Genomic DNA, 18,221 nt, shown 5'->3' on the forward strand with positions numbered 1-18,221 from the left:
CACCCTACCTAGCAGCTGCTTTGAGAAAACTCAGAGAATGCTTACATAGCCTAAACACCTAATTTTTTTTGGCTGCTATACTGAGGCCATATGATTAAATGATCAGAAAAGAATTGCAAACTATCTGATGCTATGTAAAGCTTGCAAAATTCAAACAAACCCTATGCTTCCTGGTCTTTAAATTCACAAACCAAAAAGTAAGCATTCCAGCAAAGGACAAGAGAGAACTTTCCTCTTTGAGGCAGTAGCTGAAAGTCTTTGCTCTGCTACCCTTTTCTAAGAAATGCAGCAGCAGCAAACAGAAAGCTAGATGGTGCTACTAAGCTGACTTTATGATTACAACCAGATACGCAGCACACAAACTCGGAAAAATGAATCAAATACTATAAAGAGATCCAGAAGAGTTTACATATGTAAATGAAGAAATGCTGTAATTAGGTAAGTATTTGAGTATTTTAACTTTTGGTTCAGGAAATTAGGCTATATTGATACGAAATGAAAAAGCAAAACGGATCTCTCGGATAATCTGCTCTTGCTTTTGAAAGAGAAAAACACTAAGGAGAAACACATTTTCAAGTACTGTTGAAAAGCAATATACAAAGTTTTATCTCACAGAACATAGTAGTAATTGAAGAAGTCTATTCTTCATATTACCATATAATACCAAGCATTAGTAAGGATTTTCTAAGATGTTGGAAACATCTTAAGTATTATTAGGTTTTTAACACTTTCCTTCACTTTGAAGCAATTCTACACCTAGTCATTTAAGAAAAATTAAACTTGAAGTTTTAAATTAGCAAAAAACTCCTTCTATCTTATCTGTGACAGGGATCTTGCAGCACTTGCTAAGAGGTGTAATTGTATTCCTGACATCTTACTTTATCTGTACAAGTAACCCAGAGTTGCAATAGAGTAATTTCCATGTAATCACCTTGCATATTTTTCTGAAATAATGAAAGTCGGAGCAGATCTCACCTTCAGATCAAACCCAGATTACCCATCTTTAAATTTCAAAGGTAATTCTGTTTCTCATCCCGCCCTTCTTTGCCAGGTGACCACAGACGAAGAGTCTGTGTAAGAGCTGGCACCACCCACCCTCATTCTGGCTGACTTCAGTGCCCCCGTGGCTCTGATCAGCTGAGTTATGAGCTCAGTAGCAGCAGTGACTGTGTTTAGGCAGGTGACAGGCACACACAACAGCCCGACCACTGAGACCCCAGCGCCATCCTCAGCTTTGTCACCAAATTGTCTGTGACCTTGGGCGATCTCAGTTTACTCCAACGTTTCATTTCACTCCGCTGCAAACCAGATTATACTCATCTTCCTCTCTAAGGATGTGTGACAAGTGTCATATAAAATAGAGGAAAAAATTACTTCTCCTCTAATTCTGCATCTTAGAAGACTGCTAACCAGAGCATTTGTCTCACAGATTTCCTTTAGTTCTGAAACTACAGCAGCAGGAGAAATGTGATTCTTCAGTCACATTCAGGAATCAGTACCTGTATTTACTATTCATAAATGGTCTCCTAAGAATATCTCAGCTAATTTCAAGTGCAAAAGAGAAAAAAAAATTAAAATGTTAGCAAATTAATGGTGATCTTTATATTCTCAAAATACAATTATAAACAAAAAACCAGAAAGCAAAACCCAAAACATCAACAAATTGTGACAGAAAAATCATCTTGCACAGATTCTTTATTATTACAGAGATTACAATTTTAAAGAAGTCACCAAAATGCTTTCTTTATAGATGAGAGAGAGAGAGAAAATTCTAAGTGCTTGTAGAATGTTTATTCCAAATGCAAAAGTTTAAGAAATTAAATGTATATCATTCCATATGCAACATATCATAGCAGAAAGCAGAACAGAACATGAAGAATTAATTTTGCCCTTCAAATCTTGGCAAAAGTTTAGGGCAAGAGCAAGGCTAAAATGTTTCACTCTGGAAGTCAAACCCAAATACTACCACTTAGTAATATTGTCCTGTTCAGGCTGTTTAGTTAGTAAGAATTTCATTTTACTTTATTATTTATTTTCCTTTTTTTTTTTTTCTTTTTTGTGGTAAGACCACAGAGCACTCCTAATAATTTTAAAGCAAGGTTTACAAAACCATCTCTCATTCATTCTTTTTTCATTTCTAGAATGGAAGCAACGGAATAATACCTTTTAGTAACCACTAGGCTATGCTAAGATACAACTCAATCTCCTTTTTAAAATAATGTATGATTTAAATGCACACAGATGTGCAAAGGCACATCAAAAAACCCCCATGCATTAGAGAAGATATTTAGAGTAACCCACATATCTTGAGTCAATTAACCTGTCCTGCTGGGGTTTTAAACCCTAATATAATTATGAATTAAGGAGATCCAACTGAGCCTTCCTGAAGCAAACAGTACCTACCTAATGCTGCTGTTGTAACTCAACAGAAATAAACAGGCTTTTAGCATTTTATAGAGGAAGTTTTTAGCTCAAATTTTACTTCTTTCCTCTGATGATTTGCTTTTTATTCAAGATTGCAACTGAAAAAAAAATGAGAAATGTTAAAAAATCTTTTATATGGATGTTTGCTTTACTAAGTAAAGGAGATTTTAAAAGTATCTGGTATGTGCTCATACTTATAGATAAGGGAAAGGTTACCACATCCTATGAGCAAGTAAATATAATACAAATTATGAGAAAGGCATCTGTAATGTCATGAATTGTCAATAATTGGAACTGTTCTACAAATCCCCATTAATGAGCTATATTTACCTTGTCACTACTCAGACTAGCTGTGAATGCTTGTAATGTATTGACAGGATTCAGATACAAAAGGATAATTATCTATCAGTCAATTCCCACTTTGAGAGCCTTTCATGCAAAAATAAAAATAAAAATGTAAAATAAGTAATAAGATGTTTACTGTAAGATGTATAATAGTGTTCCATTTTGTTAAGCAGGTAACAGAATACATTGATGAATTGTTTCTTTAATAATGTTTTAAGTCAAATTAGTGGAGTAACACTAGATTGACTGTACAAATGCATCAACATAAAAATAAACCTCTTTTTTAGAAAAGTACAAATGAACTGCAATTGAGATTCTCAGTAGTGTTAAGTCATAAAGATTTTTATTTCTTTCTCTTAGAAAGGTTACAATTAATAATTAAAAATCCCAACTTTATAATCTAATTTAAAATATAATTTTTGGTTATGACTGCAGAAATCAAAGTGAGAATGTGACTTGAAGGTGCTGCAGTCCAGAATACTATTTGTGACTTCAGTACAAGACAGTATAATTTGTAGAAGTGAATATTCTTGAAACATAAATGCAAGAGAAATTCTGAAGTCTTCCAACATATCCCCTGTGTTAGTAAGTAAAGTCAGCCTTAAAAAAGAGAAATGTTCTCAAGAGATAAAATTGAAAACCACCATTAGATTTGGCCTGTGGGTTTTGCCAACCCTGCAGAACCTGAAATATTTGGGCACAGTTCCCATATCTAAAAAAACTGTCTCTTACTGTAATTATCTTAGATAGAGTATTAATCTACTAAAACCCATCTTTCTGAAATTGGCTGTAGGATAAAATTTGAATTCAACTCTGAATAAATTTTGAGACTCTCATCTGAAAAACATTATGTAACGCCAACATTGCCTTCTTTTCCTATGACAGACACCGAATCTTGTATGTTAGTTTGTTAACTCTGACACACAGAAAATGTAAGTTGTCCAGTTCAAACGCTGGTTAAGGATAAAGCACGAGATGCCTCTGAAAAATACAATGAAGAATTAGAACTTAGCTGGGTTGAACACACTAACTACACTAGAAGTCTGTCATAAAGGTTGTAAAATTCAACTTGCTGATATTATGAAATTCCAGGAGAAAGGATGATCACATTCTGTCGTCCTTTTATATCTGTTCCTTTTGTGTACTCTACGACCCTGTATATATATGACAACATTCTAATAAGGAAATAAAATAAAATAAAATAAAATAAAATAAAATAAAATAAAATAAAATAAAATAAAATAAAATAAAATAAAATAAAATAAAATAAAATAAAATAAACATAGACATAGATCTCCTTGTCATTTCCACTATTCAAGATAGCATCAGCTGTCTTTGAGCTCTTCAGCACTTGATTTTATCCTATGGCCTCCTTCATTATGTTTTAAGCAAACCCTGCTTTACAGAGAGACTTGAATTTCCATATTGTGCAGATTTTCCAGGGAATTGCAGATCCTGGCACTGTTATAACCCTGCTCAGCAGAGCACAACCTTTGGCTGAGCAAAGTGACAGTGCCTCCACTCCCACAGCTCCTCCAGAGTGTGGGAACCTTTTCTACCAGATGCTTCCTGGATTCACCCTCATATGTGTATGATCCTGGGAGGTGGTACTGTTTTCCCTTGTAAACAGTACCCTCCTGAAAATAGGACAATTGAAATACTAAAAGTTTTAGGCTTCAGATATTAATTTTTAGGATATTTGGACTTGAAGAGCACAATGAATATTTAAACCCCCATTTCCACTGACTTCAGCTAATACCTGTTAGTGGTGCACACCTCTATGAAATCAGATTCCAGATTATCAAACTGGACACAGGAAACAAATAAGATACCATCAGTTACTACAGGGGGAAACATTTCAGTCTCTTACAAGGAAGTCCTTCTGTGCAGTACAAATGGGGATAAAAGCCAGTTTCTTTCAATCAACTCTCAACTATTTTAACTCTGAAATATTCCTTTGCCTTTCTGATGATATTGCCCATCATTCATCACAGGTTTCCAGTCTCTTCACAAATGCAGATTTCCCTGATAACACAGCATCGTTTCAGAACCAGAGCAGCTTTAATATGTATATTGAAGCAGATGGGAATCCCTCTTGAAAAAACAGCAAATGACCACTTAATACTTACCCAGGAAGTCAAGAGAAGTCTGCAGGGAGTGCCTGGATGATGGCTCTTCATAATATTAACAGTTCCTGACTGTACACACTAACAATTCTGCTAGCAGGTGTTCTTTTCCCTCTAAATAAATAACCTTTTCCTTCCTCTCACTGCAACTCCAGTGTTTCCTACAGTACCACTTCAATCTCTTAAATAGTTATTGAAGGAATTATTAAGTTTTAATTTCATTTCACATATGTTAATGGGGGAGAAGTCCACACATCTGTTGGTGCCTTAACTTTCCTTAACATGTGTCTAATAATCATTATAGCTAATAGCTATAAAGAAAAGGAAATGATGACTGACCCAGAGCATTTTTAGTGAGAGGAACTACAGTATCTGCCTAAAGAATAGTCACAGCAATGACCCTGAAGTAAAATGTAGAAGTAAATCACAGTGCCAGGAGACAAGTATTCAAAATCAATCTGAGGAAGCAACCATCAGCAGCAGACAAAAAGGATAATGGCTGAACTAAATTATTGACAACAATATTTGATTTGGTTCTTTAATGGTCAGACAAGAAGACTGATATAAACCAGTATGGAAAACTGAACTGGGGAGGTTAGGAAGACCCTCTGAAGACCCCAGAAGAACAGCTCCTTGCCAAGACAGCCTCTGGGGAAACACAGGAGCATGATGAGAGGAAACACTGGAGCCTTCTCCTTGTTGCTGGATCCAGCTGCACATTATACTCTAATTGGGGTTGTAGACAGCATGACCCCGAAATTTTCAGCGACCTGATCAAAAATAGGAACTTCTCCCAGTCATTGCTTGGGATGGATGCATGGCAGCACAACACCCCTGATGTGTTTAGGGTGGAAGTTTGCAATTGAACCAGGTCATGTGCAGATGAATCAGTTGGACATCATTCTTTGCTGATGTGCTCAAGACAGCCTGCCTGTGTGGCTGCCCTTTGACAAGGCTGCTGAGGAGGGTGGGCAGCAAGCACTGTGCCCCCCTGCACCCTGCAGCAGCTCAACACCCTCCTGCAGCAGGAAACTGAATCCAGGCTAGCGGGCTGGATCCAGACAAAGACGTGCCACCATCACCAAACCATTTCACAGGTGTTTGGTGAGTGCAAATGAATGGGGCACAAGGTGGGACTCACAGGAGAGCATCATGCTTTAGTACAAACACTTATCTCTGCTCTCTACTCCAACTTATCCATGTCACCCGAGTCCTCCTGCTTTCTCCTGCTACATTATCTCATTTCCCTTATGTATTTGCTGCCCTGCTTGGAAGTTTTCTCATCTCAGTTCCAGTCTCCAAGCACAGTAACTCCAGTCCCCCACTGACTCCATGACTGGATTCCCTCCCTTTCCTCACAGTTCCTGGTCACCAGGAACAGGTCTCCATGCACCAAATCCCATTGTTACAGTCCCAACCATTTGTGCCTAAGTTTCACAAAACCAAAATGAGGGATACAATTGATACCTGGGGAATTTGAGTCCAACTGATTAACACTTTGAAAAAAACTTAAGTCAGTTTGGTTGCTTTTTTAAAGAAAGCATAATACATAGGAAATTTTGGCAATTATTGCCTGTGTACAATGGGCAGAATACAAACAGGAGGAGACTAAAAAGAAACCTATATAGTACGGACAGTACATTGATTCTTTTTGATTGCTTTATAAAAAAAGATTCAAACTTTCTTACTGTCAGCAACACTACCTGTTTTTGCAGGTGGGCTGAGGAATAGTGGTGGCAGCTGATTAAAGGAGCTCTCTTTATGAACAATCTATTCCACATAGTTTCAGTGTCAGACAGAAAAACATCCTTAAACTAGCATTCATACATAATTTTTTTCAAGAGAAAGACCATGCAGCAGACAGAGAAAGGAAGGGGAGACTATGTGGCAAATACCACTTTATTCAAGTATTTAATTAATCCTATTTTAAGGAAAAGTATGTTTCTCCTAAATATTTTTAACAAAGTGCCATAAATTGTAACATTCAAGACCAGTATCTAAATGAGACTGTATTCTTAGTTCTCCATTTCAGATGTAGCTCGTCATCTGTATTTACACATCACTGAACATTTGAAACAAACCTTATTCCTGACTCGTTCAAACTTTTTGTATAAAATGAATAACACAAAACCATAGTATAGGTAATCTTTTAGACATTTAAAATATTTTACAAACTTTATGATTTTAGATACTTTGTTAAATACTCACTAGATACTTTGTTAAAACACAGGCATAGTGAGACAAAATAGTAAAATAGAGACAGTCAGGAAATGGCCACTTACCCACAGTGCTTCATGTGAGGTGGTTTATCCATTCTCACTGCCAGTTTAATTTTCAGGTCACTGTCCTGGCTGTTTTTGGGAACTATCATTTTATGCAAATCAGGAGACTTTGGACTATTGGATGTTGGATATAACACAACCTGCAAGTCATGAAAAGAAAAATTTCAGCAAGTTGATAAAAAAAACTACTTGTAGTCTTTAATGGAAACATCTAAGCAGTGAAGATCCTTGTTGCATCTCCTCCAATACAAAAGATGACTAAAAAAGATTTCCTAAATCTAATAAACCGGCTGACTCAATCTCATTGTAACAGACCAATTTCAAAAATTAACTCCTTCCTTCTCTCACAAATGGAAATTTTCATATTATGAGTTAATAAAATTTCCTCCTGTTAATACATTTTGAATTAACTTTTTTTTTTTAAAGGAACAGTTGGCATTTCAAAAGGGTCATATACAATTAAATAGGAACTTAACTTTTACATTATTCAGTGCTCTGCTGGAAACCCTTTTGAAGCCATTTGCTGTAGTGTTATGCAATGGATCAGCCCTCAGTAGTGGCATTGCTTGAGAGAAAATAACCAAAGTATCTCTTGTTACTGTCTCCAATTTTGATCAATAGCATTAATAAAAGTCAATTTTAGTAAAAAAACACGGAAACTGTAGATGAATTCCAAAGCACCTTTGCTGCAAATGGAATGTAATAGATGTAAAATACTATGTCCAATCCACATGTGATATGACACAAATCTTTTGCGTAATCCACAGTAATAGACATAAAAACCCCTCTAACCATTGAATTTTAAATATTTAATTTTTAAAACATTTATATAAATTTATTGGAACTTTTATTAACAAGTAATTTTAGATTAGTGTAAGTCACCATAAATAAAATATTATTGTTATTAGTATTGTTAGTATTTTTAATTATTAGTATTGTTAAATATTTATTTACCATCTAAAAACGTGTATCCATTTATAGTCAGTACAATTAAAAATTACTGCTTCATCAAATTCTTAGCCAAAGTGACGTGTTCAGCAGTTAAATGCTGCTGAAATATAATTTCTTCCATTTTTATTAGAAGCACTACTTTTGAATCTGGATTCTGAAGTATTCTAAAGTATTAGAATTTAGACTCTAAAGTATTCTAAACATACTACTTGGGAGACTTTCATAACATTCAGTGAGTTCTGAATTACAACTACTATGAATTACTGTTATCATTTTGAAAGTAACAACACTCTAAAAAGCATCATTTTTCATATCTTTCATTTCTTGAAAAATAAAATGAATTATTACGTTAACCATCAAGTTAATTTCCTACACATAGTACTTGTGTCATATATATCAAATGCAATATATTGTCCTCTGCGTTACTACAAAGGATAAGTTAAGGATTTGAGCAAAACTGTCCAAGCAACTATAAATCTAACAGATGTTATTAGCCAAAAATATTACAACAGTGTCATTCAGATCTAATCATCTGAAAGATGGTGTAAGTAGAAGGCCTTCAGTTCCTCATCTCAATACTTTGCAGAAGCACATTCTGTTAATATCAGGAGCTGCAGTCAAGCAGAGGAATATGATGCATCACTCCTAATCAAATATGCAACCTTTGTAAGACCAGTGGAAGAATTAACCTGTCAGATCTATTGAGTACATTCAGTACCTTTTAAAGCAATAGCAGAAGAATCAGTACATTCTGATTTTAGCAAACTTGGTTACTTTTTTTTCTTTTTGCAAATGCACAGAAACCACTACTTATAACAGAGTTATTCCTTCTTTCTGGTTCTCATTCTGAGTAAAAGGCATTCCTTAAATAACATTTAAAAACATTATGAGCATGGAAACCTTTGCATTCTGATGTATCAAGGGGGAAATTATTTTTAGTTTATTTATCCCTTTAACTGCAAGATTATATAAGCAGAATTATTATGCATTCCTTGCATTTAATCACTAGGCATTCACATAGGACTGCAGGTGATGCTAAGAATTTTTCCTTTTCTACAGTCTGCAGTTCCTGTCGTCCTGTAACTGCTTATTACAGCTCATGCATCTCAAGTGACACCTTTCTCCTGTCAACTTCCAGAGTTTTTAGAATGCTGATGAAAATAAAAGTAGACAAGAGTATGATTAATTTATATCTGTGGTAGTGACAATTCCTTTTCTGAATTTTAAAAGGAGTATTATGGAGCTTCAATTTCAAAGCTCTCACAAAGAATAAGTATCTGTCAGACTATTTGAGTATGTACTGTGCTGGGTTTGTATTATATTTTGTCAAGCCTTTCAGCTTTAAACAACGAGAGCTTGAAAGAACTTTGTAATCAAACTTTTTGCTACACAAAAACACACATAAAGCATTTGACAAGCATGAATTATCTTTGCAAAAATCTTCATACTAATATTGCTCTTAAGGGCATTGATAGCTACTGTGAACCACAGCATCAGGTGGCTGCAAGCTTCAAGCTTCCGCAAAATCACTGAAACCAAAACACTTGGCAACTTGTCCTTGATAAGAAAAGTAAAAAATTGCTGAAATTTCTATTAAAAGCATTCTCTCCACTATGGAATGCTGCAGTGTGAAGTCATTGCCATTGTCCATGGAGAAACTTTCTAAGGTTATTCTGTATCAGATTTCCTTAAGGATTTAAATCTTCTGGTTGTTTCATAATCTACTTTAAAAAATGAAAAGGTATCAACTCAAATGTCTCCTCCGGCAGACATAAGAATCACCTAGAGGATACCCTCAATGTGCCTGAAAATTTTATAAATTTAATAGAATTCCTACTGAATCATATGTTTCTGTACTATATCATATATTTCTGAAGTTTATTTTATTTTATTTTAATTTATTTTATTGTTCATACACCTGCGGATATCACCATGGTAGTTTATTCAGCAACAGCACAGAACATGATGAGTTTTTAGTATAGGAAAGTGTTTACCATAATTATACTAACAGGTAATCAACATTAAAAAGTATAATGAACTATTAATGACTAGAAAGCTACATAGCAAACACAGCTGCTGTGCATTGCATTGCTTCAACTCATTTAAGGCAAATTAATAGTATGAGAACAGCGTGGGTTGAGATAATTCAGTAAATTTAATCATCTCATAATCATTAAAAAATACTTGACCACGTGTTCCAATTACACCTAGCATTACATTTCCTCAGACCACACAGTAACTAAAAAAAGTGTCAAGTTCCCTTTGTGCCCCTCCACATCTGGATGAAAAATAAACACAAAAATTTTAAATATCATAGAGCATAACTTGTAGGCATTTGTGCAAAGTGATGCTCTGAAAATATTGTTTCTTAGCTGTAAATGTTTCTCTCTTGACCTTAAAAGCTGACAGGTAGAAAGACAGGTTGAAGCTACTATCACTTGACAGCTGAACTAACCACCATTTTTGTGATTCCATTATTTATTTAGGTCCCCAGCTGGATCATAATAAAAAAAAGTTAATTTAAGTACACCTGAGCCAATCCAGAAAGGCAATTATTAATTCTATTTTTGGCACATTGATCATATCTTCTTTTAAAGGTATGAAAGAAAGGTTGAGTTGTCCAAAGTACTCTAAAACTGGGGGCGTTCTTGCTTTCTCAGAGAAGGTAACTGAGCAAAAGATTCAGAGTCAAAAGTTCTGTGCTGAAGTATCTCCTACTGGTACTCCCATGTTGAGATAAAGCTATCAAGCTAACCATTCCAGGCTGCAGTTGTCCTGTTATCAAAAAAATATGCAGCCTTCAAAAGGGACTCACGAAGGCAAGAGGCAAACAGACTAGCAAGACCTCGAGAAAAATCAAGATATTCTCTACATTTTCCCCCACCCAACGCCTGTGGCTGTGTCAGCCAACTTATGTCCTCACATTCTGGATGCTCCCCAGTCCCCCACTTCCACCAAACCCCATGATATTCAACAGCTGAGCCCAAGTGATGGAGTTACCCACACTTCTGACCCAAGTATTTGAGATGAGAAAGATTTTTCAAGTAGGGATGATCTAAGAGACATTCTGAGATCTTAGACTCTGGGCACCAGACCTTGGTAATCATGGTAATTCTGAGTCGACTGTGCTGAGTTTTGGCTCACTGTCACAAGCAAAAGAGATGAAAGTGAAGAAGATCTACACCTTAATGCCCTGGCTGAAGAGGCAGGTGATGTTTAGCATGCTATTACAGAAAATTGTTATCTTGCCTTCAGTACAGACACATCTGTGAAAAAAAGAAAGTTGCAGCCTATCCACAGTCTCCTCTTCATAACACAGCCTGGGTCATCTTCAGGAAGCAAACCAAACCTCAGCCTAGCCCCATCCCCAGGGATGCTATTGATGCATGGGGCTGCCCTGGTGTCTCCCAATCCTGCTCTGTGTCCTGATACCCGAGGGAATTGTTCCTGCTTCTGGCATCCAGCTTCCTATCCTTTCCTCAAACTCCATAGTCTCCAACAGGAAAACTGAGACAAAAGTTCTCATGCCTGATGTACTCTTTCAGAATACAAATGGCCCCAACCTCACTTATGGGACATCTGATTTTGAAAGAAATGTCTACTGACTCTTCTCAAGACATCTCCTGCCCTAACTTGAAAGTTTGGAGCAGTTCTGTGTTGTCAGCCCCCTTCCCAAAGACCGGCTGATGCCAGAAAGGCAGAAGCTGCTGTCAGGGTGACAAGAAGCTCAGCTGAATGCCCCAGCAGCAGCCTGCCAAGCACAGCACTGCACTCACTTTCCCTGAGCATTAAGTCATGACTCTCTGCTGCCAGGTGGATGAAGAAAAAGAAGCTAAAGAAGAGACTCAAAATTGGAGGTAGAAGGGGGAAAAGGAGATGTCTCTCTTGAGAATATTTCCCTTACAAAAGTTATCATCTTGGGAACCCCTAAAGAATGGGTTAATAACAGCTCAATCACAGAGGGAGTTTATGAGTTTTCTATACAAGCTCCATCATCTCACCTATTGAGTGATCTCTTGCTTCTGGCTATGATTACATTATGGCTGAAACACCAAGACAGGGCTTTAGGTAACAGGTGGTAAAAAAGAAACAAAAAACAAGAGAAATTGAATAGGCACATGGTGAGAGAGGTATCTAGAATACTGCTGATGAAAAAGAACTGGGAAGACTTCACAATTTATACAATCAACCTCTATGGATGGTGCTGCCTGAACACTAACCCTAACAGGCCTTAGCAATTGATGAAAGCAGTCTTTGAGTCCTTCCCAAAGAGGCTCTCCCCCACATCTAAGAGACAAGGCCTGAATGCAAAGTATCTCAAGCATTTTCAACGAGAGGCGCTCTCAAAGAAGCTACAGAGAACCTCCCTGTTAGAATGGAAACAATAACACTCAGACATCACAGAGTGCTGACAGGCAAACCACTTGTGGAGCAAGAGACAAAGCAGGAGTGGAAGCAATCTCTTATAATTTTCCAGACTTAAAAAAGAAAGACAGAAGAACTCAGGGCTGAGAAACCACAGTAATTTCAAAGTGCGATGGAGAAACACAATCCCCAGGATGGCAGGCTTTAAATTAACAGTCACAGAATGAAACTGTCTCTGCTCAGGGGCTCTTTGAATGTGGCACAGAAGAAAAACAACAACTGCCCAATGCAGTGAACATTCAGAAACCCATCAGTCCTGTGAGTATAGGTACATAGCCAGTACTGCTATTTTATAATTTTAAATCAAACACAGACTAACAGCACTAATGAAAAAAAAAAAACAAAAAGCATAGTTGCACAGCTAATTATTGCTGGTTGCAGCTGACTGTGACATGCAGGCTGTGAGACAATAGTTCTCTTTTAATTGAATAGTCAGAGCAACAAGGCTGAAATATTCTTATATTCAAAAAGTATCAGCGATCAAACACCACCTGCTGCTCTCACACTGTAACCACGTGTGCTAAGCACGCACAAGGGCTGTCACTTTGAATTACTTACTAGGTCTGAACATCTTTATATACAAAGTACTGAACAAGCAAAAGTGGTGTCAGATCCCTGTGTTTCAGAAACCACCAGGTTTCTGATTTTTTTAGACGTAGTTACATCAAACTCTGAAGGCTTCTTCACACTTTCTCAGCTGTTGCACGTACAAATGAAACATCAATTCTGCCTTCTACATGCACATACAAAAATTATTCAAGTGGCCAGATCAGTATCAGTCACATAAAATCTGTAGCACAAATTTCAAAGATCTTTGACTTAAGCAAGTCCTTAACATTTCCTCATTAGAATAAGTTTAGCTTCAAAGATGCAGCCTGCTTCCCTTTCTAGAAGTTAGTCAGGGATTCAATTCACTGTATGTAGAGGTCTGCACAAACAGACACACACCACTCCAAAAGCTCATGTTCTGCAGAACCCAAATCCAAATAACATCCTTTCCCCTTTTGTGCAGCACACATCTCTGTTTTTAATTTCAGTGAAAAACTGAATTTGTACAACTGTTCTCCAGTTTGGGTAGAACAGAGAATAAATATTAAGATTTATTTTTGTTTGAAAGCGTTCAGCAGGAAACCAGAAGAATATCCTGCAGCAAGCAATATTTCTCTTGGGATTCACAACAGGATTTATTGGTATTTTTGGAGGAAGACAGCCATATCAGACAAGGGACATAGCAAGTATTACTTACTTCCTTTCAGTTAACCACGTCTTAAATGCTTTGAAGAGAAAAGGTGTTAAATACAGACATCAGCCTTTCTATCACTTGGTGCTGACCTGGTGGCTTCCACAGCAGAGGTTGTGAGCCTGGGTTTTCAAACATGGAGTATAAAAAGCTGCAACCATGATCTGTCTCTCTGCTGAAAGCACTGGCCTGCATCCCCTCTGCTCCCCAATAAGCTAATTAATTACTTTTGGAAATAAGCGGTGACTTCCCTGCAAATGAGGGGCCTGCTGATATCAGAGTCTACATCTTAAGTTCACAAGTTAGAGACATCACCACCCACTGATGGGTACAATGGAAATACCTTCTCCTCTACAGTACTGGGGACACCTTTGCTGGCTCCTTACACCTTTGTAAGATATTTCATACCTTAGATCTCTTTTTCTAAAAATCTGACCCCTTGGTGGCAGAAGCAACTTTTTGGTATGTGATGGAAGTTCAAAATTCCAATCATGTAACTTGATGCTGCCTTATATTTCTAATTATAGATTAAACAGAACAAAACCTTCAGGATAACTGCAAGGTATTGGAAGTGCAAGCTTCAATAATGTAAAAAAGAGGTATCAGGTCAAGACACACACTTTTAAGAAAGTACTTGACAGATGTAAATTAATGTCCACAGTAAGCCTACCTCAGAAGGGGAAGGTTTGAGTTGAATTATTAAGTACAGGAAAAATACCAGTAGGAAGGATCTTCAGACCTTTTCCAAGGATAAGAAACCTGGCTGAATCAGATGGACTCCTGCAAGTCACTGCATTGTAATGACCATGCATAAAGTTGCCAAACTTTACAAAAATTAAGCTTATCCAGTGGGATCCCACATATTTTCAAATAATACCTGAAGTTAAAAATCTCAGACCAGAAAACAAAGACATCACCAACAAAAGAAGAGCTTGAAAGCTAAAATGTGTACCACAAGAGTACATAGTACTGCAAATTATTTTGTAAAAGATATGTCAAACCTTCTTCCAGTCTCCCCTGAAGCTAGCAACCACCTCTCACAAACACTCTGGTTATATCAGAGAAGTGACTTGGAAGATTTCTTTTTCTCCTGAATTAAGGAGAAGTTGTCTGTCAGCAACCACAGGTTTTACCAGACCTGGGAGGTGCAGAAAGACAGACACCCAAACAGGCACAGCCAACATGCCCTTTTTCTGTTACTTTTCACTGCTAAAGACCATGTGCATGTACATAGGGTCATTGTGGGAGGTTTCTCTTTTACTGACGTCTTTCTCAGAAAGAATTCTTTGGCAAATCAGGAGTGCATTATACAATAGAAAAGCAGTATCCAGGCATCCCATGGATACTCCTGTTTGCTATTCCCAATCTCAGCACAAGCTTTAATGCAAGGGGGAAAAAAGGTGATGGCCTTTATACTTTTTCACAAGGCAAGGAAAAACAGCAAAAAGAAATTATTTTAATAGGCTTATTTTGGTATAAAGTGTCAAATCTCAGAGCATCTGATAAAAGCAAGAAGCAAGTACCAGGAAAGTGAGAATCAAAAATAGAAGACTGCTCTTCCCTATCTCATCTTTTAGAGATCTTGCTTTGTTTCTGGGAAAGCTGGGTCAAACTCCAACAACAGGGCACTGAGGTCACTATCCCCTCTCAATTACTTGTTTTTTCTCTTTCCCTTCACCCCTCCCAACCAAGACACCTTCTTTAAACTGCTTGGACTAGCTGACAAACACAGATGTGTCAGAAGGCAGCCAGGAGTGTGCAGGGAGAGGAAAGACTAAAAAACCTACAAACCAACCCTCTGTGGCCACAGGACACAAGTAAGGAAAAAGCAATACTCAATATTTTACATTTGAAATGCATTTATTCTTTAAAATTAAATTTGAAATCTTTTTAACTTCCTCTCCTAGAAACTTAGACAAGCTGCAGCGTAAGAAAGCAGACCAAGGTACCTGAACTTTGGCTATTTGAGGTTGCAGAAACAGAGGATCTTGCTAAAACCTGTGATACTTTTAGCCTCTTTGTATTGACAATGGTTCTTTTCTTCTCTGACTCACTGGCAATGAGTATGCTGGCTACTGTTCACAATTTCCACATAGTCCCTCCTCCACTGTCCTTCACCTTGGCACTTGACTTCCCTTCTGCTTCTTTGAAAGTACTGTGCAAGGAGGGACAGAGACAAAACTCCTCTGTGGTTAGTAACACCATGCAATTTCACCCTTTCAGTGTCTCTTTTATTGTTCTGAATCCAGATATTGGTGACTCTGGTTTGCTCAGCTGCACACTGTGGCACCTCTGTGCCTGTCACACTGCCTGCCTGGCTCTTGCCAGGGAATTACCTCTGTGGGAACCTTCTCCATGCAGATCCCACCTACACCTTGACCAAGTGACCCTGGAAGCCCCTTAGAAGGATATGAGATGAGGCAAGAAGTAATCCTGAAGACACAGTCCTGACTTTAACAAGTGACACAATGCATGGGACAACATGTCTGGGCACAGCCACCTGTACTCAGAGGCACAAAGTGCAGAAGAGCCCTGCTCTTTCCAATGAGCTTTCTTGCTTGAATGAGAAACAGCCAGGACTCTGATTGTAGAACTAAGCATTAAAATGTGAGCTATCTTCCATGTGCTACATGGCAGAGGGGAAAATTTCAACAGGAGAAGAGGGGGAGATTTGCAGAGCCTCTATGCCTCATTCACCCTACTGTCTTCTTTCTGCGATACGTTGCACTCACTAGCTCTTGATTTTGGCCTAAGAAGGATAAATTGACAGAATTTGCAGAATAGTCTGAGTTGGAAGGGACCCAGAAGGATCATTGAAGCCAGCTATTAAGTGGATGGCCCATATGGCAATCGAACCCATGACCTTGGCATTATTAGCACTGTCCTCTGACTAACTGAGCCAATATCAGATTATTCTGCCAAGATAGGGAAACACAGAAACGGAGGAAAAGCACACGGAGTACAAGAATAAGCTCTTATTTTACTCTCCCATAATATCCCTCACTCCTCTCCCATTCTGCTCCATCCTTCTACCGCTTAAGTCCTCCCTTTCCTTACCCCATTGTTTGCTACATTTATTATATGCCAAGTCCTACCCCTCTCCCTTCCACTCCTAATTTGAATAGATAAAAGCATTGATATGTCACGTAGAAATTAATGCTTTAAATAAGGCAGAGAGAACCACTGTGGATGTCGGATGTAAGTTTCTGAAAGGTAATTAAAGTCAACCTACCACGTTTTGAACACTGCTAAAAGCCACCCTAACATAAAAAAACCAGTTTGATAGAGCCACAGCAAAACAGGCTGGTAATGAAGGCCTTATATAATTTTATAGCACAATTTATCAATATTCACACTTCTACCCATCATTTCTCACATATTTCTCTTCTCTGCACATAATACTCACTCTTCCCAGTTCTTTATCTTCAAGTGCCAGCACCCCGGTGCTTTCTGTAAAGAGTTTTACTTTGACAACAGGCCGAGGGTGAGTAGTGGTGAAATCCCCTTGGGTTCCCCATCTGCAACAAAAAAACCAACAAAATTTAACTGGGGCTGAGTACAGGCCTGAGAGTGATAGGACTTTTAATATTTTTGTAGAATATTTATCAATGCACTCTTGGAACTTAATTTTCAAGCTTTAGGAGGAGGAGGGTGGGAAAGAAAAGGGAGGTACATTTTTGAACATCCAAGATCAAATATCTACATAGAAAAAATAGCTTTTCTCTGCCATCAAACAAATCAGGGCTTTTCTGTATGACTTTTGTCATAAAATATCAATCCAAAAACTATTAATGGCAAAACTCAAAGAACAGAAATTATATCTTCATAGAGAAAAAAGAATCAAGCAAGAAGGCAAATAAAGAGAGATATATTTTCTATGAATCATATTCACTATCTTCTGCACACCAGTCAAATTAATTTAGCAAAGAACCATGTCACAATTCACTTCAGGCAACCACAGCATGAATAAATTAGGAGACTTAGGCAGAGAAAATCTTATATTTTATATCATATATTTTACAACTTAGAATGTAGGAAAAACATAAACACAAATGCAAATAATAGGAAAAAAATATTATTGGAGTGACTATAGCTCTGCAAAATAATTACTGCCGCAAGGCTCTGGGCTTTTAGAGAACCTTAATTAGGCAGACAGACTTCTAGTCGTTAATCTCTTATCTCAGTTAAGACACTTGGTTTGCCAGCCTTCCCCTCCTCCTCCCTGTGTGTCAGTGGTACATAAAACAAAAGTTATACAAATCAGGTTGCAATTTCCTTCAATGATCTATTTTATTATCCTGGACAACCACATGGAGCTCATTGCATTAACTGATTAAACCAATTGTGATTGTGCTAGTAGGTACATACAAAATGCAAAAAGTAAGCACAGCTCCAGTTTCTCCTGCTTTTGTCCACTGTGTGAGATAA

At 37.4% G+C, this 18,221-nt stretch overlaps 1 protein-coding gene across 8 annotated transcripts in view; it reads right to left on the reverse strand.

The window, feature by feature from the left end:
• Window positions 1-18,221, reverse strand: part of CADPS2 (calcium dependent secretion activator 2) — a 284,524-nt gene that overhangs the window by 129,755 nt on the left and 136,548 nt on the right. For all 8 annotated transcript variants that reach the window (XM_063155367.1, XM_063155366.1, XM_063155362.1 and 5 more), the window contains exons 7-8: window positions 17,200-17,311; window positions 7,178-7,317 (exon numbers count right to left, since the gene is read on the reverse strand). In XM_063155367.1, coding sequence (XP_063011437.1) covers window positions 7,178-7,317; window positions 17,200-17,311 — 252 coding nt within the window. The remainder of the gene's footprint in view (window positions 1-7,177; window positions 7,318-17,199; window positions 17,312-18,221) is intronic.

Source organism: Melospiza melodia, chromosome 4 (assembly GCF_035770615.1).
Source record: "Melospiza melodia melodia isolate bMelMel2 chromosome 4, bMelMel2.pri, whole genome shotgun sequence".
NCBI classification, from domain to species: Eukaryota; Metazoa; Chordata; class Aves; order Passeriformes; family Passerellidae; genus Melospiza; species Melospiza melodia.